Source organism: Mustela nivalis (genome assembly GCF_964662115.1).
Source record: "Mustela nivalis genome assembly, chromosome: 6".
Classification (NCBI taxonomy): domain Eukaryota; kingdom Metazoa; phylum Chordata; class Mammalia; order Carnivora; family Mustelidae; genus Mustela; species Mustela nivalis.
The window spans coordinates 39,455,985-39,480,388 of NC_139025.1; the positions used below are offsets into that span (position 1 = coordinate 39,455,985).

Sequence of the window (24,404 nt, forward strand, 5' to 3'; positions counted from 1 at the left end):
TGACCATAGAATAAAATCTTACCCTGACAGCTCAGCTTGCAAAGCTCTCATTAACTCAGATCTAGTCTGTTTCTCAAGCCTCATTTCTAGTCATTCCCCATGTTCTAGTGACTTATAACATTACTTGCTCATTCTCTAATATATTCAATACCCTCTATCTCTGTAATTTTGTCTTTTGCTAAAAATGTTCTTCCATCCTCTTCCCACCTGGTAAACTCCTATTCCATCTTTTAAGGCCAAATTCAAATACGACCTCTTCTCTGATCAAACTATACTTCTATTTCCCAATGTTGAAATGTTATCAGTATTCCCATAACACTTTATAAATGCCTATACTACTTTCACATTATATTATAGTTATTAGTTTACATAATTATTTTTCCTCTTTAGAGTCTGCCCTGCAAGTAAAGTAGTTCACATAGAACAATATTTGCTGAAGTTCAGAAAATAAAGTCTAAGTCCAAGAGGCTAGACCCCAAACTTCATCAATATCTTCAAATACAATCAGAATGGCTCTTTATCCAGCAGAATCTAGATTAGTAGCTGGGACACCTGGGTGGCTCAATTGTTAAATGTCTGCCTTCGGCTCAGGTAATGATCCCAGGGTCCTGGGATCAGGCCCTACATCAGGCTTCTTGCTTGGTGGGAAGCCTGCTTCTCCATCTCCTGCTTCCCTTGCTTGTGTTCCCTCTCTCACTGTCTCTCTCTCCCTGTCAAATAAATAAATAAATAAAATCTTTAAAAAAAAATTAGTAGCTGATTACTTACAAAAGTCTGTTAAGGGAGGGCAACACACATACACACTCCTTAAATACTTTAACTTAACATATATAGTAAGTATACAGTCCCTCTCTAACTTAATGACATACAGCCAATGTCTAGTTAGTATCTTTAACTGCATCTTTCTTATATAAACCATACTTGTCATCTATATTGTTCATTTTCCATTTTCTAAAGCAGGAACCTTCACTTGTGTACTTTTCTCCACCAACCATATAAACTACTTAATTAAATTACCTAATTACAAGTATAAATAAATAAGGCCTGGTTACCAACACAAACAACTTTCAGTATTCAAATGAACTGAAGAGAAGTACAGAGATGAATTGAAGACATCTAATAATGAACGAGGTTCATCGTGTATTCTTATGTTTTGGGCTTCAATCAGTGTATTTTATGGAAGGACTGGGAAATGTCAGTTACCCCAATACGTCAATTCAGTGGAGGCAGGTTAAGAAAGCTTCGACATAACTGCAACTGAAGACAGTCCTTCATGAATATACGTGATAGCAGAATCACATTCAAATTAAATGCTCCGAGACAATTTTCTCCTCTGCTAAGGGAAGAATTACATATGGTACAGCTGTAATAGCCAGTCTTTCTCTTACCTGTCAATCCTGGCTCCTGCTTCTGGACATAAACATGGTCTTACCTATGGGTCCCCAGTTGTTCATACCTTCGAACTAATTCAACCCATAGAAAAATATGTATGTTTAAAAATAATGGCTCAACCAGAACCTTACTCTAGAATCAAGATCCCCGCCTCCCTTCCCCACCTTCTTTGTCCATTGATTTCTTTAGAGTAACCATCCTACCTGCCTGCTTGGACTTGTATCCATGTAGTACACCTTGCTCTGTGACATCTATAATCTCCTTTCTCTTTGTTGCTTGACCAGACTCTTAACGAATCACATTGCCTTTATAATAAATGCGAGCTGGATTTCTTCCTGCTACTATCCAGGTGCCTGTCCTATACTTAATATCTATATACAGCCAGAATTCTACACTTGCCCAGTTCTCACAGAATTCTTTCAATTTATCTTCTCAGTTGAGATCATAACTTTTCTACTTTGCCTTAGCACTCCCAACTCTACCATTCTACCTCTTTTTCAACTAAAATCCAAGCCACTGATGGTTGGATTGGTAAGATTACAAATGAAGTGCAATCAATACAATTAGAATGAAAAAACAATGGCTCCAAGGCACTAAAAGATTCCACAAAAAGGTTAAGTTATATTCTGTACATGCTATTTGCTATGACATAACAAATGAACTTAGATATTTTAGAAAAGTTTCCATAACAGTTGAAATAAAATATTCTCTGGATTTTTCTGTTAGTAAAGAAGTTAAAGGCATCAGAATACTCCATTTCTCTATATAAATCTTCTAATGAACAATCAATCTGTTATACTCATATCTTAAATATGAAACAACATAAATACAGCTTGGTTACCAGGTTGAGAGAAGAAGAAAAAAGATGATTTGTTTAATTCTCTAAGTCTCATTCTTATTTCCACAATCTGTAATTTCTGTTTCATTTCCATACCTGTATTAAGTAATAATAATTATGGCAGCTATAAAAAAATTAATTTTTTTAATTGATGTATAACAACTTCCAGGCTTTTTAACATCTGTGAAATCTTAAATAAGAAAGTGAAAATAGGGGCACCTGGGTGGCTCAGTTGTTAAGCATCTACCTTCAGCTCAGGTCATGATCCCGGGGTCCTGAGATCAAGCCCAGCATTAGGCTCCCTGCTCTGCGGGAAGCCTGCTTCTCCCCCACCCACTCCCCCTGTTGTGCTCCCTCTTTCACTGAGTCTCTCTCTGTCAAATAAATGAATAAAATCTTTAAAGAAAAAAAAAAAAGCAAAAATAATTCTTTCTTTTGATGAATGCATCAAAATTAATAAAAAAATTAATTTTTTTATAGCTGCCATAATTATTATTACTTAATACAGGTATGGAAATGAAACAGAAAGAAAAGGCGCTAAGATTACTCTAGCCTCTGATTCTAGAACAATACTAATTTAAAAATGCCACTCAATAGTCAACTGCTTCTAACTATTTTCAAACTACTGTATGCACAGAGACATAAATGAAAAAAAAAACCATGTGGCTTTAGTCATCATACACAGTTAACAGAAATCCTATTTTTAAAAAATCTGTGTACTTTTTCTTTGTGTTTACTCTAATACCTCCTGAACATATAGATGATATATACAAATACAGCCTTTCTTCTCATCTATAAGCTGATACTATTGCAGCACCTGGGTGGCTCAGTTGGTTAAGTGTCTTCCTTTGGTTCAGGTCATGATCCCGGGGTCCTGGGATCGAGCCCCAAGTCAGGCTCTCTGCTCAGCAGGGAACCTGCCTCTCCCTCTCTCTCTCCCACTCCCCCACTTGTTCTGTCTCTCTCAAATAAATAAATAAAATCTCGGGGGAATAAAAAAGTGATACTATTTTTCCTGAGACAAAACATTTATTACTAAAGTATGGCTTCAATTTAACAAACATGATTAAGTACAACAGAAAGTAAAGAGGTAAAACATCAGCTATCAAAACAAAACTTATTAGAGATTTTGTGTGAGATGTTTATCTTTTAGGCATGTAAAAGATAAAAGCACACAGGGTATCATATCAAAAACACAAGCATAAAAAAACATACCAATTTCTTCCACTTCTTCCAGGAAATCATTATATTCTCTTAGACTAGGAAAGTCTTCTTCTCTTTTATTGTATCTTCAATAGAAGAAAAAAATTCAACATATTACATATCTCTTGCTTTCAATATTATCTAATTGGTTTCTTTTCACATATTTTATTCATGACATATAGAAAAGAATAGTTTATTGCTTACTGTGTAAAACACTGTTTTCCTGACACCATGTTTGTAACCAGACCAAGAATGTTGTTCTTAAATTCTTACGATTATAGAGAAGGAACAGAATCAAGAAAGGATGATAAAATATGTTAAATCCTTCTAAAACTTAGGGAAAAGAAAGAAAAAGAAATTAGGGGCCCAATTTGCTTCTTATAAATAGATTTGCTAATTTTCAGAAACCTAAAAATTAATTCAAAAAAATACCTTCCTATTTTTCATGACAATAATGGTCTGAAGAATACCAGATCAGGAAATTCTGTAAATACTGTAATATCCTTGTGAAGAATAAGAAAATGACAAGGGCTCAATAAAAATAAATAAATATAAAAGAGACTATCTAGGGCACCTGGGTTGCTCAGTTGATTAAGCACCTGCCTTCAGCTCAGGTCATGATCCCAGGACCTGCAAAGGAGTCCCACATCGGGCTCCTTGCTGGGCGGGGAGTCTGTTTCTCCCTCTACCCTACCTCCTGCTTGTGCTTTCTCTTTCTCTCGCTTAGCTCTCTCTCATGCTCTCACTCTCTCTCAAATAAATAAATAAAATCTTTAAGAAAGAAATAAAAAACAAAAGAGACTATTTCCCAGAAGCAATACATATAATAAAAGAGCAGCCTGGAACATCGATAAAGTAACACATGTTAAATACCTAGAAAGATGCTGCTAAAACACTGGCGACCTACAGGGCACATGGGTGGTGTAGTTGGTTGGGGGTCCAATTCTTGCTTTTGGTTCAGATCACAATCTCAGGGTTGTGAGATCAAGCCCCACATCAAACTTCTCGCTGAGCACAGAGTCTACATGAGATTCTCTCTCTCCCTCTGTCCCTCCCACTTCTGCTAGCACTCTTTCACTCTTTCTCTCCAAAATAAATAAACAAATCTTTAAAACATTGGTGACCTAAGTTGAGACATATACCACCAAAAATATAATAATACATTAAATTTATATATTAATTCATTAAACTTCAAAAACAATAAGGTGACTTTCAATAAAAGGACAGATCAAATAAAACCCAAAACTATTCACAAAGAGTAAAAACTAGGGGCATCTGCATGGCTCAGTCAGTTAAGCAAATCAGGTTGTGATCCTGCGATCTTGGGATAAAGCCCTGCATCTGGCTCCCTGCTCAGTGGGGAGTCTGTCCCTCTCCCTTTCCCCCTGCCCCTCTCCCTGCTTGTACGCTCTCTTATTCTCTCTCAAATAAACAAACAAAATCTTTAAAAAAGAGTAAAAACTAAATTATAAATGAAAAAGATACTATAAAGAATATATTATGTACATACACACATATATGAAACACACATATATGAAAACAAATTATAGGTAAATATATTATGTACATATACAGAGATACATATGAAAACAAATTATAGGTAATATTATTTTCTTTTTTTTTTAAGATTTTATTCACTTATTTGACAGAGAGATCACAAGTAGGCAGAGAGGCAGGCAGAGAGAGAGGAGGAAGCAGGCTCCCTGACAAGCAGATCATGACCTGAGCCAAAGGCAGAGGCTTAACCCACTGAGCCACCCAGGCACCCCAGTAACATTATTTTCTCTAACAGACTTCAAATCTCAACTTAAATACCTCCAGAGGCCCTACCTGGTATCAGTGACCCAACCAACACTCAGTCACTAACTTTATAATATTCTTCTCAATTTATAAACACACAGTTGTTTAGTTTGCCTGCTTTATTATCTATCTCCGTGCAATCCTATACTACTATACTGAAAGCCTTACGAGGGCAAGGTTCATAGCTATTTTACTCATTTTGTACCTAGTGACTAATATGCATAACACAGCGTTTGCACACAGAAAGTACACAATATGTATTTAACTAAATTAAAAAACAAACAGTAAGTAAACAAATTGTAAAGCTATCAATCAAAATGATCTACTCTTCTCTAACCAAGGCTAGATATTATCTAAGTACTTAATAAATTTCTGTTGAACAAATGCATAGATGAACTTATAAATTATTCACTTGCCTAACTGTCCATATTTCCATATTTCTATCAGTAAATAATTACAGCAATTATTGAAATAATTCTTAAAGTCCTCTTTGTATATTGAATCAGTCAAACAATAACAATTACATTTTTAGGACTTTTTTCCGAATCTCAACCTCCTTGTCCACAGTAGGATCTTCAAAGAGTTGTACCCTGAAGTTGCTCTTTCTAAGTGGAGTGCCACATTCAGGACAGTTTCCAGCTCCTCTCATAAACAGTAAATCCACACAACTTTCACATCTGTAAGGAGAAAATACAAGGTAACCTTTAAGCCAATACTCAAATCCAGAACAATTTTGTATATACTTTACCATTTTTGTTGTTTTGGTGGTTTTTTGTTTGGGTGTGTTTTTCTAGCAGGGGAGCAGAGACAGGAAAATTAATCATTGCTACATAAAACTCTCACACAAAAAGGAACTTTTAGATAGTATTTATTTACATTTGGAGCTTAGTTTTTAAATCCAGGTATCCAAATGATGCCAGTTCCATTTTACAAATTAAACAAATTTGCGAATTAAAACAACTGAGTTGGGGGCTAGGCAGATTCAGAGATAGCAGGATAGGGAAAAGTCAAAGAGGCATGTAAAAGAATGGTCTGTGGTCACCTCCATTCTCAGTCCAGCAACACTCTTAGATCTAGGCAAGAAAGGCCTCTACCAAAGGCCTCCACCAAAGAAAGGTTACACTTTAAAGCCCTCGGAAGACTACAATCACTAAAACAAAGACTTTTTTTTCTCTTTCAGCCTTATAAGGAAGTTGTTTTTTTGTCTTGAGGTTTTTTGGGGTTTTTTTGGGAAAGTACAGTAAGCAACTGAACAAAGAGGAATTGCAAGGGAGAAGTGCTAGCTGAAAGAGGGCTTCTCTACCCCTGCTCCGCCCCAGGCCAAAGAGAAGAAACTGATGGTACCCCAGTATCTATGGATAAAGGGAAAAAATCACCACTGCTCTGCTCTGAGAAATCCTAGAAGGAATGGTCCCTTATGAAAGTTTTAATCAGTAAGAGTTGGCTGCCCCAAATCCACCAGAAGAACTGCATTCCCTCCTTTCTTCTTGGGAAGTACAATTTGGCAAAGAGTATAGAATTTCCTGAAGTCTTAAGTTGGAAAAACAAGGACCTAGAGAGGCTAGCTTCTTATATTGGATTCCTAGGGATCTGACAGGATCAGTTCACACTGTTTTTTTTTTTTTTTAAAGATTTTATTTATTTATTTGACAGAGAGATAGATCCCAAGTAGGCAAAGAGGCAGGCAGAGAGAGAGAGAAAGGGAAGCAGGCTCCCTACTGAGCAGAGAGCCCAATGCGGGGCTCAATCCCAGGACCCGGGATCACGACCTGAGCTGAAGGCAGAGGCTTAACCCATTGAGCCACCCAGGTGCCCCAGTTCACACTGTTTTTGATGGGTCCGCACCACTCAACCATCCTTGCCCTGTCCCAAGATATCCATGCTACTAATCAGACTAAAAAGTAGAAAGCCTGGCTAAAAGAAAATAACAGTTCCTTCAGCCTCTGGGTCTTGAGGTTGCAGCCCTAGGAAGTTAAGTGGACAGCATGGGAACTCAAGACTATGCCAAGGGTGTAGCTTAATTCTTAACTAATATTTAAACATTTTGATATACAGTCCTCTAGTTGTAATCTTGCCCAATTCCACACAAGAGGGCTACAAGAGTCCTAATCACTGTTTTCTTAGCATTGTTTGAATTTTTTGTTAAGATTCTATTTATTCACTCACTCATTCATTCATTCATTCGTTCATGAGAAACAGAGAGAGGCACTGAGGGAGAAGCAGGCTTTCCACAGAGTAGTGAGCCCAACAGGGGACTTGATCCCAGGACCCCAGCCAGGATCATGACCTGAGCCAAAGACAGATGCTTAACCAACTGAGCCACCCAGGTGCCTAAAATTATTTATTTATGTGCTGATTTTCTGTAACCTTTATGAAGATGGAGGATGTATTTACACTGCATGAGAGCAGGAATCTGGCCTATCTGTTCTCTATCCCCAGTGCCTGACAGATAATAAGTACTGAAAAAACTATACATACTTTAAAAATGAATGTAAGAGGTGAAAAGAGAAAATCTAATGAGTAAGGGGACACAAGGAAATAAGAATTTTTAAGGTTGGCTATTAGTAAAATAATAACATTTACCTTTGCATGTTTCTATCTTAACAGTGCCACCAAATATTAGAAAGGGAAAAAAAAAAATCCTAAGAGAACACAGATCACAGTTGTCATTATCAAGATCAACAAAACCCCAGAAAATTCACTTCAGGATTCAGAAGATTGGGAATGGTGCATTTCCCCTAATCTTTGTTGTTAGAGAAAGTGAAATCTAACTATAGAAGTTGAAAATGAGCATACTTTAAAACTACACTGACTAGAAATGCCTGCATGGACCTCTGACTGTTTCAAGTCAGGTCATGATCTCAAGGTCACGGGATTGAGCCCCAGGCTGGGCTGTGCACTGAGCCAGAGTCAGCTTGGGATTCTCTCTCTCCTCTCCCTCTGTTCCTTCCACTCCTGCTGTCTCTTCAAAATAAATAAATAAATCTTTTTAAAAATAAATAAAACTACACTGATTAAAGATATTTATAAGCAGGGAGCCACCAAAAATACTCAAAAATATCAAACCACAAATAGTATTCTATATTTCAAGGTCTTGGAGAGTAGACTCAGTTGATAATTCATTTAACAAGACAATACAGGGGCACCTGGGTGGCTCAGTCAGTTATGCTGAGGTCATGACCTCCGGGTCCTGGGATCAAGCTTCCCCCTCAGCAAGGAGTCTGCTTCTCTCTTCTCTCTCCCTGCTCTCCCCACCACTCATTCTCTCTCTCTCTTTCTCAAATAAATAAATAAAATCTTTTAAAAAAAAATTTTAAAAACAAGGTTATACAGAACACTAAAATATTTCTAAAAGTTATACTCTATATTAGATATATTTGTTTCCACAATCAGTTCTATATCTTTACTTTTTTTTAAATCTACTTTAAATCATAAGGATTTCAACAGTATTTAAGAATTTTTAAAATAATTTATTTTCCTATACAACTTTCTCCCTTTCTGATTTAACTGCTATAAGAACAAATAACTGTTTTCTTGAGCTCAAATATACAAGCACACAGAGAAAAAAACTTAAAGCTCTACTTCATTCCATTCTCTATCTCACTTACCACAACTAACATACTACTTTTAGAGTTTATATGACCAATTTTTCTACGTATTTATAAAATATATATTTATAAAGTACTTACAAAAGAAAAAGTTAATAATTGCTAATTCACTGCATCTGGCAACAGAGCAACCAAAACAGCAGCATATGGAAAATCTCTGGCCTCCAAGAGTGCAAGAAAGTTTTTCATACAAAATCTGATATTTTCCAGAGCACAGGAAAATTTGCTGGAAAAGTCAAAATCCTTAGTCATTACCCACTCTCAAAGATATCATTATGGTTTTCTCTTGTTTTTAAAAAACCAGAATGGTGCCCACCTTCTTCTCATTCTAAACAATGTATTTTTAGATTTTGTTTTCTTATATGAAAATTTAACTGCTTATATTCCTTTGTCAAGATATTTAACTGACTTACTTGCTTTTCTTTCTCAAAACGAATTATTATTTTATGCACAATTTCAATAGCTATTAAAATAGATTAGCTGACTTTAAAAAGGTAAGTAATTATACATTTTGTATTTAGAGACTGTCTCTGAAGTCATGTAGTTTTATCAGGACTTTCCATTCTTCTTTCACTCACTGGCTTCCTGAAACAACTCAGAATAGAAGTCTGTGTCTTGGGGTACTTAGTTTAGAGTCTGCCTTCAGTTCAGGTCATGATCCCAGAGTCCTAGGATAGAGCCCCACATGGGGCTCCTTGCCTTCTCCCTCTGCCAGCCCCCCTAGTCCCACCTCCTCATGTGCATGCACTCTCTCTCAAAAAATAAATTAAATTAAATTGAATTAAATTAAAAGAAGTTTATGGTCTTGAAAGATAAACAAGTAATAACTTCTGTTAAAGAAAAAATTTTCCCTGTAATAAATTATTCCATAAACTCATGTGTACTGAACTCTATAGGGTAGGAGCTACATATTAATTAAGGTAATTTTTTCTCTCAAAATATGCTACCTAAATTTTCTAAGACCGGTAAATAACTTTTTTGTAATCTAAGGTTAAATTGGTATATATCACTTTATACGTAAAAGGGAATTCATAATCCATCTACTCCAAAGCTTAAGGACAAAAACTACTGCAACATAGTGTTTCAAGATACCAAACAAAGAATTCATCCATAAAAATAGAAGGGATGGACTGGAACTGCAAGTGTTAGAACATTATAAAACATTATAAATTTCCCCTCATAGACTTTGGGGAATAAAATTTACTCTCAAAATTAAAAAGAAAGAAATTATGTAAACCCATTTTTTCCCACTGTCTTAGAACTCAAAATTAATAACTATTCGATCTTCTGTTGGATATTACCATTTAGCATGCCAATCTACAACTCAAAAGCAAATAATACAATGCATAAATTCCAATATTATGTTTAAGCCCATATTGAGCCAGAAAAATAGAGCTATATACAGGGAAAAAGGAAAGAGCTAGTAATTTAGTATAGCTGTGCCAAGAAAACATGAGCACCCACCCCCACAGCAAAAAGTGGATTTGTATCCTCCTCACAGACAGCAAGGACCATGGAATACATCTAATTTCCCTTTTGGCCCTCGTGTCCGTAAACTCCTAACCCAAATTTAAATGCTTTCTTGAACAACACTGTATGTATTTTCTAGAAAAAGGATGGAAATGTATGAAGGAAGTTAGAAAGATAACATGTATTAGGGATCTTTATGATTTTCCTTATCCTACAGGTGAGGTCACTGAGCACTACAAAGTCAAATAACTGACTTACAATCATTTAACTAGCAAGAAGTGACCATGGTCTGCTTCACATTCCACATTCTCTCTTTCAATCTTATCCTTACTCAAAACTTTTACAATAACCTAAGTAACAATCCCCAGTGTCTACCTCCAGCCCAAATATCTCTCCTGAGTTTCTATTAGACACTGCCTACTGCACAATTCCTCTTTGATATCCCACGGGTACATTTTTTTATTTAGAAAAAAGTTACCTCGAACTCAATATATCCAAAACCAGTATCTTCCACACTATTAAGGATACAAAGAAAATAACACAAACTTTGTGCATAAGGGTTCATAATATAGTGATCAAAATAGAAAGAAAAAATAAAACTCTATAATAAAGATATACTCTGAATACTATCATAAGCTCTCAGCCAATAAGCAATAGCTCAACAAATTATACTGCATACTCTCGGTCAGCAAGCATTAACACATCACACTCCAAATGCTCCAAGCCAATGAATGTTCCAAATGCACTATCCTGAGTGGAGTATATTTCCTAAAATATGTGGACTTTACTCTTTTGAACCCATTCTTGTTGCCACTGATGAACAGTTTTGACCTAGAATAGCCAAAAAGTGTGTGGAGGTTATAGTGTTGGATGCTGAGATCCAAGTTTTGCAGAGACTCAATGCCCCTTCAAATCTGTTGACGAAACAGAGTGAAGGTCAGTTAGAAATTAAAAGGAAAGTCCTCTAGCTAACTTTATGAAGGGCCTCAGAAATAAAACTGTACACTGGGAAACCTGATAAACAATTATATGAATAGTAAAGGAACACAACATGACCACCAGGAACATTCAGAGTTTTCAAGAATTTAAAGAAAACAAACTGCTAGTATACCAAGCCAGGAAGTATCTTTATAGGGACCATGACTATAAGTCTACCTTGGGAAAGCTAAGGGCAAATTCGGTTAGTACTACGAATATCCAGAAAAGCAGGTCCTACACTAAGTAAGATATCCCCTTTACTTTCACAATGATTCAAAGAAACTAAATAAAAATTTACCTAAGTAGGCCAAAGAATATTATCTGAAAAGCTATCAACAGGTTCCTCCATTTTCCAACTATATTTCTATGGGAGGCCGTATCACCTCCATGTATTTCAACAGAAATAACATGTAACAATATAGATCACTGCAGAAGCAAATATCACAATCTAGCTGTTTTCTCTTAACCTTAAACAAAGGAATTTGCAAAAATGTAAAAAATGCTATCCCTAACTAAACTGTGAGAAGGTAGCCAATTCTAGCCATCCAGTACACCTAACTAGGAGGAAGAAAAAACCACTTTCAGACACTTGTGAACTGCACAGTCCAGAAGGATAGGCTCACTAAAATCCTGAAATCCAATCACAAGAATATAGACCACTGCCCTCCCCACAATACCTCACCATAACATTACTAAAAGCCTACTTAGAAAAATTCCTTTTACACTATACATCACATCTAGCTATCAAGAAAAACTTAAAAGCCATACCAAAAGGCGAAAAAACACAATTGGAAGACACAGCAAATTCAGAACAGACATGACAGGGATGTTAGAATTATCAAACTAGAAACATAAAGGAACTATAACTAATATGTTAAGGGTTCTAACAAATGAAGTAGACAAGATGCAAGAACAGGTGAGCAATGTAAACAGGGATGCAGAATGACTTTGATGGCCTTATTAGCAGACTGGACACAGATGAGGAAATAATCCTTGAGCAAAAAAAATATACAAACAGAATCCTCGAAAACTGAAAACCAGAGAAAAAGACTGAACGAAGAGAATATCCAAGGACTACAGAACTACAAAAAGTGTAAGATATGTGCAACTGGTATACCACAAGGAGAAGAAAGGCAAAGAAATATTTGAAACAACTGAAAATTTCCACTGTATTAACAACAGACACCAAACCATAGATCCAAAAAGCTCAGAGAACACCAAAGAAGACAAATACCAAAAAACAAACAAACAAACAAACAAAAAAACCAAAACAAAAAAACTCTAGGCAGATCATTACCAAATTACAGAAAATTAGAGATAAAGAAAAAAATGATGAAAGAGGAGGGGAAAACACCTCACTTATAAAAGAACAAAGATAAGAATTACATTCAACTTGGGCGCCTGGGTGGCTCCATGAGTTAAAGGCTCTGCCTTCGGCTCAGGTCATGATCCCAGGGTCCTGGGATCGAACCCTGCACCAAGCTCTCTGCTCAGCAGGGAGCTTGCTTCCTCCTCTCTCTCTTTGCCTGCCTCTCTGCTTACTTGTGATCTCTGTCTGCCAAATAAATAAAATCTTAAAATCTTCTTTCTTTAGAGAAAGAAAAATAATGGGCCAGAAACTCAGATCTATATAAGTAAAAGAAGAACACTCAAAAAGAAATAAATCAAGGTAAAATAGTAACTTCATTATTCTTAATCTAACAAATAATATTTAGTTCAAAACAAAAACAGCAGCAACGTATTTAATTATGTAAGCTTACATATATACATTATGTGCATACACATATATATGTGTCAATGTATGATTATATATAAGTGTAATGAACAATAGCAATAATCTAAAGAAAATGGTATTATTTTGTTATTACAAGACTCTCACACTACTGTCCAGTAGTATAGTGTTATGTGAAAGCAGATTTGGATTAGCTATAAATGTATTATTGCAAACTCTAGGGCAGCTACTATCAAAAGTTTAAAAAAAAGAAAGTAAAACGGATATGCTAAGGAAGAGAAAATGGAATCACATAAAATACTCATTCAGAACCACAATAGGCAGAGGCTGGGAAGATGGTGGAGTAAGAGGACCCTAAGGTCACCTCTTCCCATGAATACAACTAAGTTACACTCATATCAACATAAATAATCCAGAAAACAACCCTAAGACTGGCAGAACAAACTCCACAACTAAAGGTAGAGAAGAGGCCACCGCAAAGAGGATAGGAAGGACAGAGACAAGATGGGGAGCCAAAATGACTGCTGACATCTGGGGTTGGAAGGCGCTGCCCACAGAAAGAAAAGTGAGAAACAGACTGTCACATCAGGGAACCTGCACCAGGAAGACAAAGTCCCATAATATTTGGTTTTGAAAACAACAGGAGCCAGCTTTCATATGTCCTTTTCTATTTTTATTTATTTCTTTTAGTAGTCTGTATACCCAACATGGGCCTCAAACTCAAGACCCCAAGATCAGGAGTCTCAGTTCTTCCAACTGAGCCAGCCAGGTGCCCCAACTGAGTTCTTAAAACCACAGGGACCTAAAACCTGAAATTTCAAAAATCAGCAAGCTTGGTTCTGGGACAGACCAGAGGGAACAGCAAATTGAGTTGCCACCCTGAAAAAGACAGCACAACAAAGAGCTCATGGAGATACGGTGTAGAATCAGCAGTTTGAAAAATGGGTGGCATGGGGGTGCCTGGGTGGCTCAGTGGGTTAAGCCTCTGCCTTCGACTCAGGTCATGATCTCAGGGTCCTGGGATCGAGCCCCGCATCGGGCTCTCTGCTCATCGGGGAGCCTGCTTCCCCCTCTCTGTCTGCCTGCCTCTCTGACTACTTGTGATCTCTGTCAAATAAATAAAATCTTAAAAAAAAAAAAATGGGTGGCATACAGGAGGGAGAGCTATTTACTCATCTCAGAGGTATCCTGGAGAGGTAGGGATCACAGGAAGACCCCAGCCAGGAACAAAGGAGCTATCAAGCACCTTTTCCCTCCGCTGCCCCTAAGCATAAACACACAACCACCTACAGGAACAAGTGGGCCAACACTCACTACTTTCATGCTCCTTGGTACTTACCCCCAAAGGAGGTAGAAACTTATGTCTACACAAAAAATTGCACATGGTGTTATTACCAGCTTTATTCATAATTGCCAAAACCTGGAAGCTACCCAGATGTCCTTCAGTAGCTGAATGGATACATAAACTGTAGTATATCCAGATGATAAAATATTATTCAGTACTAGAAAGAAAAGAGCTATCAAACCATGAAAAGACTTAAATGCATGTTACTAACTGAAAAAAGTCAATCTGAAAAGCCTACCCAGTATATGATTCCACCTGTATGACATTCTAAAATAAGCAAAATTCAAGACAATAAGATCAGGGATTGTGGCTGGCAGCGAGGAGAAAGGGGAACAGAAGATTTTTACAGCAGTAAAAATACTCTATATGGTATTATAGTGATGGATATATGTCATTATACTTTTGTCCAAACCCAAAGAATGTACAACAGTAAGAGTGAATCCTAGTGCTCAATTCAGCAGCACATCTACTAAAACTGGAAAGATAGAGAGAAGATTAGCATGGCCCCTATGCAACAATGACACACAAATTCTTGAAGCAATCCATATTTAAAAAAAAAAAAGAGTGAATCCTAAAGTAAACTATGGACTCTGGATGATAATGACGTATCAATGTAGGTGCATCCTTGGTTAAAAAAAAAAAAGGTAAAATTTCTGATAAATGATGTTGATAATGGGTATATGAGAAATCTCTGTACTGCCTTCTCAATTCTTGTTGTAAATGTAAAACTGCTCTAAAAAATTAAGTCTATAAAGCAATGATAATGTTAACATTTTTGTTTCTGAAAAGCAAAGTACACCAATGTTTGTTCAACATTTACTAACATTTTCAAGTAATCATTTTAAATATCCAATAAACACTAAAGAAACTCAATTAATAAAATAACAGACAAACTTGAGACCTATTCCTCAGATTGCTTTGAAACCCATATCATATTTTAAATTTCTAAGAGATTTTTACTTTTTGGATAGTAGAGACAGTTATTTTTAATTTCACTAATAAAGAGAAAACTTAAGCCTTTAAAAACCAAATGGCCACCCAATAATCAACTTAATGAAATGAGTTATTATATATAAAAGAACTTAAACCAGTGTCTGGCACATAGTAAATACTCAATTGTTAGCTGTATCTCTACATTTATCAAGTCCTTTCCATCTGACCAAATAATTCCTAAACTGTGCAGACACAATAATATTTTCCACTTACCTTTTTTTTGATGGAGACAGAGAAAGTGCATGCACATGTGCATGTTAGCAGTGGAGAGGCAGGCACAGAGAGAGCGGGAGAAAGAATCTCAGCAGGCTCTATGCCCAGCACAGAGCCCAATGAAAGTCTCAATCTCACAACCCTGAGATCATGACCTGAGCTGAAATCAAGAGTCACTTAACCAACCCAGGCACCCCTCAACTTATCATTTAAATTTCCAGCAATTTTCAACATCCTGAATTCTCATATTTTTATAAAATTGGTACATATTTCTTCCATTTTCACTGACACCAAGAGCATATTCTATGACAAGGATTTATGGGGAAAGTATTTCTCAAAAACCGTTAAAAGTAAAATTAAAACAATTACCTCTAAAATAAATTTTTTTCTTTTCTTTAAATTTTTTCTTTTTTATTAATTTTTTAATTTTTTTATTAACATATAATGTATTATTAGCCCCAGGGGTACAGGTCTGTGAATCGCCAGGTTTACGCACTTCACAGCATTCACCATAGCACATACCCTCCCCAATGTCTATAACTCCACCCCCCTCTCCCAACCTCCTTACCCCCAGCAACCCTCAGTTTGTTTTGTGAGATTAAGAGTCTCTTATGGGGGCGCCTGGGTGGCTCAGTGGGTGGCTCAGTGGGTTAAGCCACTGCCTTCGGCTCAGGTCATGATCTCAAGGTCCTAGGATGGAGTCCCACATTGGGCTCTCTGCTCAGCAGGGAGCCTGCTTCCTCCTCTCTCTCTGCCTGCCTCTCTGCCTACTTGTGATCTCTGTCAAATAAATAAATAAAATCTTTAAAAAAAAAAAAAGAGTCTCTTATGGTTTGTCTGAAAAAAAAATTTTTAATATTGAATACAAATAAGCATTACTTTTAACAAGTATTCTTGAGTTTTTAGGAGAGGGTAAGTTATCTAACTCCATTAATAAAAGCTACCTTAGTGATTTGTCCAATTATTCAAATATATGTAGTCAACAGAATTTAAGACTTTTTTTTGTTTTCATAAAGGGCCTAAACTAAGGATGGAAATATCTAAGTAGTTAGAACTCAGTATGAAGAAGAAAACCTCAGTAAGGTTATAGCGAATGCCTGTGTTTACATTATCAAAACTTTGAAGATTTGTTTCTTTCAAAGATACCACAGCTAGGCAAAAAACAAAACAAAACAAACAAAAAAACCCACTGTTTATTTTCAAGAATTTAAGATAAAACCACCTATTTCGGGGCACCTGGGTGGCTCAGTGGGTTAAAGCCTCTGCCTTCGGGTCGGGTCAAAATCCCAGTGTCCTGGGATTGAGCCCCGCATCGGGTTGTCTGCTCCGCAGAAAGCCTGCTTCCTCCTCTCTCTCTCTCTGCCTGCCTCTCTGCCTACTTGTGATCTCTGTCAAATAAATAAATAAAATCTTTAAAAAAAAAAAAACCACCTATTTCTTCACACTTGCTCATTGCTGTTTTGAAATTAATTCCAAAGATAATCTATATGTTAACAATGCCCCTTTTATCTTCAAATATGAAGTATTATTTTTATAACAAAATACAAAATAGCTTTCTGAAACGTTCTTAAGGTGAAGCAAAATTCACTACTCATTCTACATAAAACACCAGTGAGTAATATGCTATCTTATGCAATATTCTTAACCTATTACAACTAATTATACAGATAAAAAAATTATAAATTTTACAAATTGTAATGGTACATTTACAAAGTATGTAACTGAAATATTTGTAAAAAATTTACAACCTTAAAAATATTATTTCATTATTTTAAAAATCAAAGTTATATCCAAATGCAAAAGAATGAAATTGGACTGCTACCTCACATTATCTAGAAAAATTAACTAAAAAGGACCAATGAGGGGCGCCTGGGTGGCTCAGTGGGTTAAGCCGCTGCCTTCGGCTCAGGTCATGATCTCAGGGTCCTGGGATCGAGTCCTGCATCGGGCTCTCTGCTCAGCAGGGAGCCTGCTTCCTCCTCTCTCTCTCTGCCTGCCTCTCTGCCTACTTGTAATCCTCTCTGTCAAATAAATAAATAAAATCTTTTAAATAAATAAAAATAAAAAGGACCAATGACCTAAATATAACAAACTCTTGGAAGAAAAATTCTAAGAAGAAAATCTAGAAAAAAGTCTTCCTGACTGTGGATTTGGCAATAGATTCTTAGATACGACACCCAATGCACGAACAACAAAAGGAAAAAATAAGATATACTAGACTTCATTAAAATTTAAAAATTTAGGGGAGGCTGGGTAGCTCAGTAGGTTAAAGCCTCTGCCTTCAGCTCAGGTCATGATCTCAGGGTCATGGGATCCAGCCCTGCGTCGGGCTCTCTGCTCAGTGAAGAGCCTGCTTCCTCCTCTCTCTCTACCTGCCTCTCTGCATACTTGTGATCTGTCTGTCAAATAAATATATTTTTTTTAATCTCTTTAAAAATTTTTTAAAATTTAGTGCATCAAAGAAATTATCAAAAAAGTGAAAAGGCAACCTACAGAATGGGAAAAATATCTGCTTATCATATAGTTGCTAAGTGTCTAATATTCAGAACATATAAAGAACTATTACAGCTCAACAACACAATTAAAAAATGGACAAAGATGTGAACAATATTTCTCCAAAACAGATATATACAACGAATGCCCAACAAAAACATGAAAAAATGCTGAACATCATCAGACATCAGGGAAATGCAAATTAAAATGACAGTGCAATGTCACTTCATATCCACTAGGATGGCTATTCAAAAATAAGAGAGAAAGGAAGAAAAAAAAAAGAAAATAACAATAACAATAACAAGCATTGCTGAGGACATGGAGAAACTGGAACCCTCATAAATGGCTGGTAGGAACGAAAAATTGTTCAGATGCCATGGAAAACATTTTGATGGTTCCTCAAAAAGTTTAATATAGAATTACCATATGTCCTAGCAATTCCACTCCTAGGTATATATTCAGAAGGACTAAAAATAAGTACTCAAACAAATGCATACAGAAATATGTTTGTGGCAGCACTACTGACAAAGGAGGACAGAAGCCAGATGTCCATCAACATATGAACAGAGAAACAAATTGTGGTATACACATACAATGGAACTATCCAACCATAAAAAAGAATGAAGTACTGATAAATGCTACAACTTGGATGAACCTTGAAACCATTGTGCCACATGAAAAGAGGCAGACACAAAAGGTTGCCTATTATATGATCCCATTTACATAAAGTATCCAGAATAGGTAAGTCCATAGAGACAAAAAACAGATTATTGGTTACCAGATACTGGGAATGAGGGGAAAATGGGGAGTAATTGCTTTATGGGTACAGGGTTTTCTTTTACAGTGATGAAAACGTTTCAGAAGTAGACAGAGGTGGTGGTTGCACAACTTTTTAAATGTACAAAATGCCACTGAACTGCTCACTTTAGAATGTTTAATGTTACACAATATGAATTTCACATCAATTAAAAAAACTTAGAAATTAAAGTTATATATTCTTAGTATAAGGTCAAGTTTATGTATTCATTTATCATTTTCAACAAAGAATGAAAAACCTGGACTCTTACACTAACATTAGCTTGCTGCAGGAATGGGGGGAGAAGGGTATCTTTTGTTTGCCTCTCCAGTTAACAAGGCACATCTTCTCCTATTATAAACTAATAAAATTATGAATTTCCCAGTCACACAATGTGAATGAGTTTGACCTCACTCCTAAATCAAGAGGTGATCACTGACTGGCTTAATCCAAGCAGTGAATGGGCTCCTCTTTAACAGCATGGTTGATTGAAGATAAGCAAGCAACCCAATATGCCCCTATGAGATATGACGACAGAAAAAAAGCAGGGAAAAAAACTTCCCCATCATTCCTTTTTTCTTTTTAATTTTAATTCCAGTAAAGTTAATATATAATGTTATATTAGTTTCAGGGGTACAATATAGTGATTAAACAATTCTATATATTACCCAGTGCTCATCAAGGTAAGTATACTTTTTTTTTAATAAACATATATTTTTATCCCCAGGGGTACAGGTCTGTGAATCGCCAGGTTTACACACTTCACAGCACTCACCATAGCACATACCCTCCCCAATGTCCATAACCCCACCACCATTTCTCCCAAAACCCCCTCCCCCCAGTCACTTACGGTTTGCCTCCCTCCCAATCCCATCTTGTTTCATTTATTCTTCTCCTACCCCCTTAACCCCCCATGTTGCATCTTCACTTCCTCATATTAGGGAGATCATATGATAGTTGTCTTTCTCCGCTTGAAGGTAAGTGTACACTTAATCCCCTTCACTTACTTCACCTTCGCCTATCCACCTCCTCTCTGGTAACCATCTGTTTGTTCTCTATAATTAAGAGTCTGCTTTTTTGTTTCTCTCTCTTTCCTTTGTTCATTTGTTTTGGTTCTTAAATTCCTCATATAACTGAAATCATATAGTATTTGTCTTTCTCTGACTAACTTTGCTTAGCATTATACTCTCCTGCCCTATCCATGTTGTTGCAAATGCCAAGATTCATTCCGTTTTATGTCTGAGTAACATTCATGTGTGCGTGTGCTGGCGGCTTCTTCTTTATCCATTCATCTATCCATGGGCACTTGGGCTGCTTCCACAAATTGGCTATTGTAAATAATACTGTAATAAACACAGGGGTGCATGTATCCTTTTTTTTTTTTTTTTTTAAGATTTTTTGATTTATTTCTTTGACAGAGACAGATCACAAGTAGGCAGAGAGGCAGGCAGAGAGAGGGGGGGAAGCAGGCTCCCTGTAGAGCAGAGAGCCCGATGCAGGGCTCGATCCCAAGACCCTGAGATCATGACCTAAGCCGAAGGCAGAGGCTTTAACCCACTGAGCCACCCAGGTGCCCTGCGTGTATCCTTTGAAATTAGTACTTTCTTATTCTTTGGGATCCTGCCATTCCCTCTAAACCTATAATAAAAAGCAACTATTTTGTTTATCTAGATGCAAACTTAGAAAGACGGCACTGTGAAGAGAAAACAGAAGCCAAGATATAGAATGAAGACAAAATAATAGTTACATTATTGAGCTGGATCACGCCTTATCTACAGCTGTACTTTTCAGTAATAGGTCAATAAATTTTTAAGATAGTCTGAGTGAGTTTCCTATTATTTACAAACAAAAGCATCTAAAATTATATACTACCTAAATGACATTTCAAAAACAAACTGTCTTCAATTACCTTACCCACAAAAGCAATAATCTCTAAATTAACTCTCTCCCAAAAATGTTATTCAAATGAGAGACATATGTGAAAGCACTGTGAAAACTACCTACATGCCCTAAGATCAAGTCACTTACGTTTTCTTATTCTAGAATGCATTTCCTTAAATGATATATCCAGCATTTACCACATAAAAGTTAGTTTTCTTAAAAAGGTAATTCCTTTACTCTAGAATCTATTTCTTTAAAAAGGTAAAGCTATGACTAGCCACATAAAAGTCACTTATCAAAGACACAACGATATAATTAGATCTGCACTGGCAATCAGAAAACCTAGGTTGCCATTCCAGCTCTGTCTCTTATACAGGGAATTTTGAGAAAGTCAAATATGCATTTATAAAATATTAAAGGTTTCTTCCAAGTTCGATAATTCTAGATACCTTGAGTTGTTACAAAGGTTGTTAATTTTTCTTTTTCCAAATAGGAATACATACATTTTCTTTCAGTGTAACTGATGATTATGGGTAACTTTTCCCTACCACCTATAATTACAAACTTTATATATGGTACAGACTTTTCCTTAAAATTTTAATTCCATCAAGTATAACCTACGATATTGTATTATAGGGATGTGATATATAAGGTTCTGTGATAGAGGAAAAAGATATTTCGTTAAGAACTTTTTTTTTTTAAGAACTTTGTTTTTTGGGGTGCCTGGGTGGCTCAGTAATTAAGCGTCTGCCCTCAGCTCAGGTCAGGATCCCAGGTCCTAGACAGAGTCCGTGTCAGGCTCCCTGCTCAGCGGGAAGCCTGATTGTCCCTTTCATACTCCTGCCTCCCTCTCTCCCTATCAAATAAATAAATAAAATCTTTAAAAAAAAAAAAAAAAACTATGTTTCTTAGTCTTAAATTTCTCATACTAAAAATAGAAGCATAGCTATGCTTATAATACATTCTTTTCCATTTGTACCAACATAACAATATGTAACTTATTAAAACAAAGTATAAGAATATGATACTACTTTGAATTGCATACAACTTTTCTTCCAGAAAGCTTAAAAGTCTATACAAAGACCATGATTCAAAAATAAAGGCTAAACTAGATTTTCCCATTTCTATAGATGGTAAACAAATGACTTGTCAAAGGTTATAATTTTAGGCACCTGGGTGCCCCTTGAGTTTGACTCAGGTCATGATCTCAGTGTCTTGGGATCCAGCCCTGTGTCAGGCTCCTCAGTCAGTGCAGTGCACTTGAGGATTCTTTCCCTCTCCCTCTACCCTTCAGCCCTCTCACTCACTCAGTGGCTCATGAACCTCTCTCACTCTCTCTCCCAAATAAATAAATAGATCTTTTTTCAAAAGGTCATAATTTAAGAGCAGGCCAGAAATATGTCTCACCTAATTCCTAAGCTTATCTTTCTACCAATGAAATGCTCCAGATCTAGCTAAGCCCCACCACGCCCAAACCAGGATATCTCACAATGCTATCAGTGGCACTAGAATATACAAACCATCAGATACTACTTAACATGAAAACTCTTAGATCAATTTGACAATGAATTACAAGGTTTATGTTACTCTATGCCAAGTCTAAGGGTCAAACTGAATTCACTACCAGACCCTTATCTAAAAACATGTACTGGGCAGTTACTATACACAGTGGTTCTACCTAAAACATAAAGTCACAATATAAAGAAGTATAAGATTTGATCACTATCTTCAGGTATATATTAAGTAGTAAGGCAAGAGGACACGCCCATAATACAATCGTACAAATTTGTGTCTAAGTGTAAAAATAATAGATTCACTCCTTGAACAATTAATTATTGTGCAACTGAGAAGGAAGGCACGGTTAAGTACACAGATTCCAGGAGCTATTCTGCCTCCTTTTCTTTAGTCATTTGCTAGGCCTGCAACCCTAGACAAATTATTAACCCTCACTGTGCCTCAATTTCCTTGTGAAAAAGAAAAATAATACCTTCCAGGGACTGGGATTGATGGGGAGGGGGATGGATGATCCAGACTCACAGAGCTAGTACGATTTATACCCATTAATGCAGATAAAAATGTTAGAACTATACCAGGCATAGTACACTCTCAATATATATTAGCTATTAAAATAGTATTTAATGCAAGGAATGACCTATAAGGACCAAAAGCCAGTATCACAGTTTACCAAGGGGAAAGGACTCAGGAAACAGGCTGAAAAGACACGGGAATTGAAAAATCTGATGACTTTTAAGTACAAAAGAAGGATGACATTCCAGGCAGAAACCACAGCAAAAACAAAAGTATCAATACTCACAAATTAAACACAGATCAATAAAGAGAACACTTTAAGGGGACAAAAAAGAGAGTTCATGTAAGCATGCAAGGCAGGCTCTTACCCTTTCCCACCAAAGTACTCTCAAATGGCAGAGAAAAATGTATATCCCGGAAGACTGGAGACAAGAGTCTCAAATGGTCTCCCACTAAGTCAACATTTCTTCAAATTACATATTTTATCTTAAGAATTTAGAAATGTTCAATTTGTCTCCATAATATAATCCTATTTATTTTCATTGAAAAAAAAAAACTTAAATGATTACTAGTAATTCAATTACTCAAAAATTTTTTCATATTCTTTAGGTAAAATTGATTTCCCAAAAAGATGTCTATAGATTCATGTGCCAACAATATACCAACACACTTCAAGAATCAAATATACTTTGGTTAAAGAAACAGAGAAGAGAGGATGCCGTCCCCCCTCCCCCCAAAAAATTCCATGTATACCAAGGAATCTGCATAGGAAAGAATAGTATTACAAATCAATGTAGAAAGGAATGAGGACTCAATAAATTGTTGGGACACCACTGACTTGCTAGATGAAAGGGGTGGGGGACTAGATCCCTCTCTCTTACACTGTACACAGAAAGAAATTCTGTATGAATAAATAATCTAAACATGAAAGTGAAAATTCACTTTCAAGAGAATATTATGACATCAGAGCAGAATTCCCTAAAAGTGACTAAAAAACTTTAACATACAAAGGAGACCAATAAATTTCATTTTATCAAAATTGAAAACCAAAATACTACTAAAAGACTCACCAAATCTGAGGAAGTTACTTTTTTCATCACACATTAAAGATAATATTCAGACTATATGAAGAGGTTCCATAAATCAATAACACAAAAAATGCTACAGGAAAATGGATGGATTATATAAACAGGCAAATTATACCATACAAATGCACTTTCTTCTCAGATAAGTTCCCTAGCTGGAAACTGCTCTTTAGGATTCTATTTATTTTATTTCCATGAGAAACTTTCTAGAGAAAGGGACAAATTGCAGCTCCAATGCTGCCATTGATTTCCTGGCCAAAACTGATCTTCATCATCCCACTCTGATTTCCCTTTCCTGAACAACAGCACCTCTGCTGATCAAGATGACCCAGACCCTTACTCTTAAAGGATCTGAACCCCTATTTACTATTCTCTGTTTAAGCTGTGTCTGCTGTGCTTACACATTAACTATAATAATGGAATTGGGAACACCGGAGACACCCTAGTGAATCCCTTGAATGCCATACATATTCTACCCTACCCTCATTATGATGACGATCAGAATCAATTACTCTTGCCAGAATGATACTCCTTTTCTTCCCTGTTGTC

The 24,404-nt window shown here is 36.2% G+C and overlaps 1 protein-coding gene across 2 annotated transcripts in view; it reads right to left on the reverse strand.

Moving 5' to 3' along the window:
• The window catches only part of MNAT1 (MNAT1 component of CDK activating kinase), a 214,194-nt gene that overhangs the window by 142,443 nt on the left and 47,347 nt on the right, over nt 1–24,404 (reverse strand). For both annotated transcript variants that reach the window (XM_082734953.1, XM_082734952.1), the window contains exons 2-3: nt 5,758–5,910; nt 3,446–3,519 (exon numbers count right to left, since the gene is read on the reverse strand). In XM_082734953.1, the coding sequence (XP_082591079.1) occupies nt 3,446–3,519; nt 5,758–5,882 (199 nt within the window). In that variant the 5' untranslated portion in view covers nt 5,883–5,910. The remainder of the gene's footprint in view (nt 1–3,445; nt 3,520–5,757; nt 5,911–24,404) is intronic.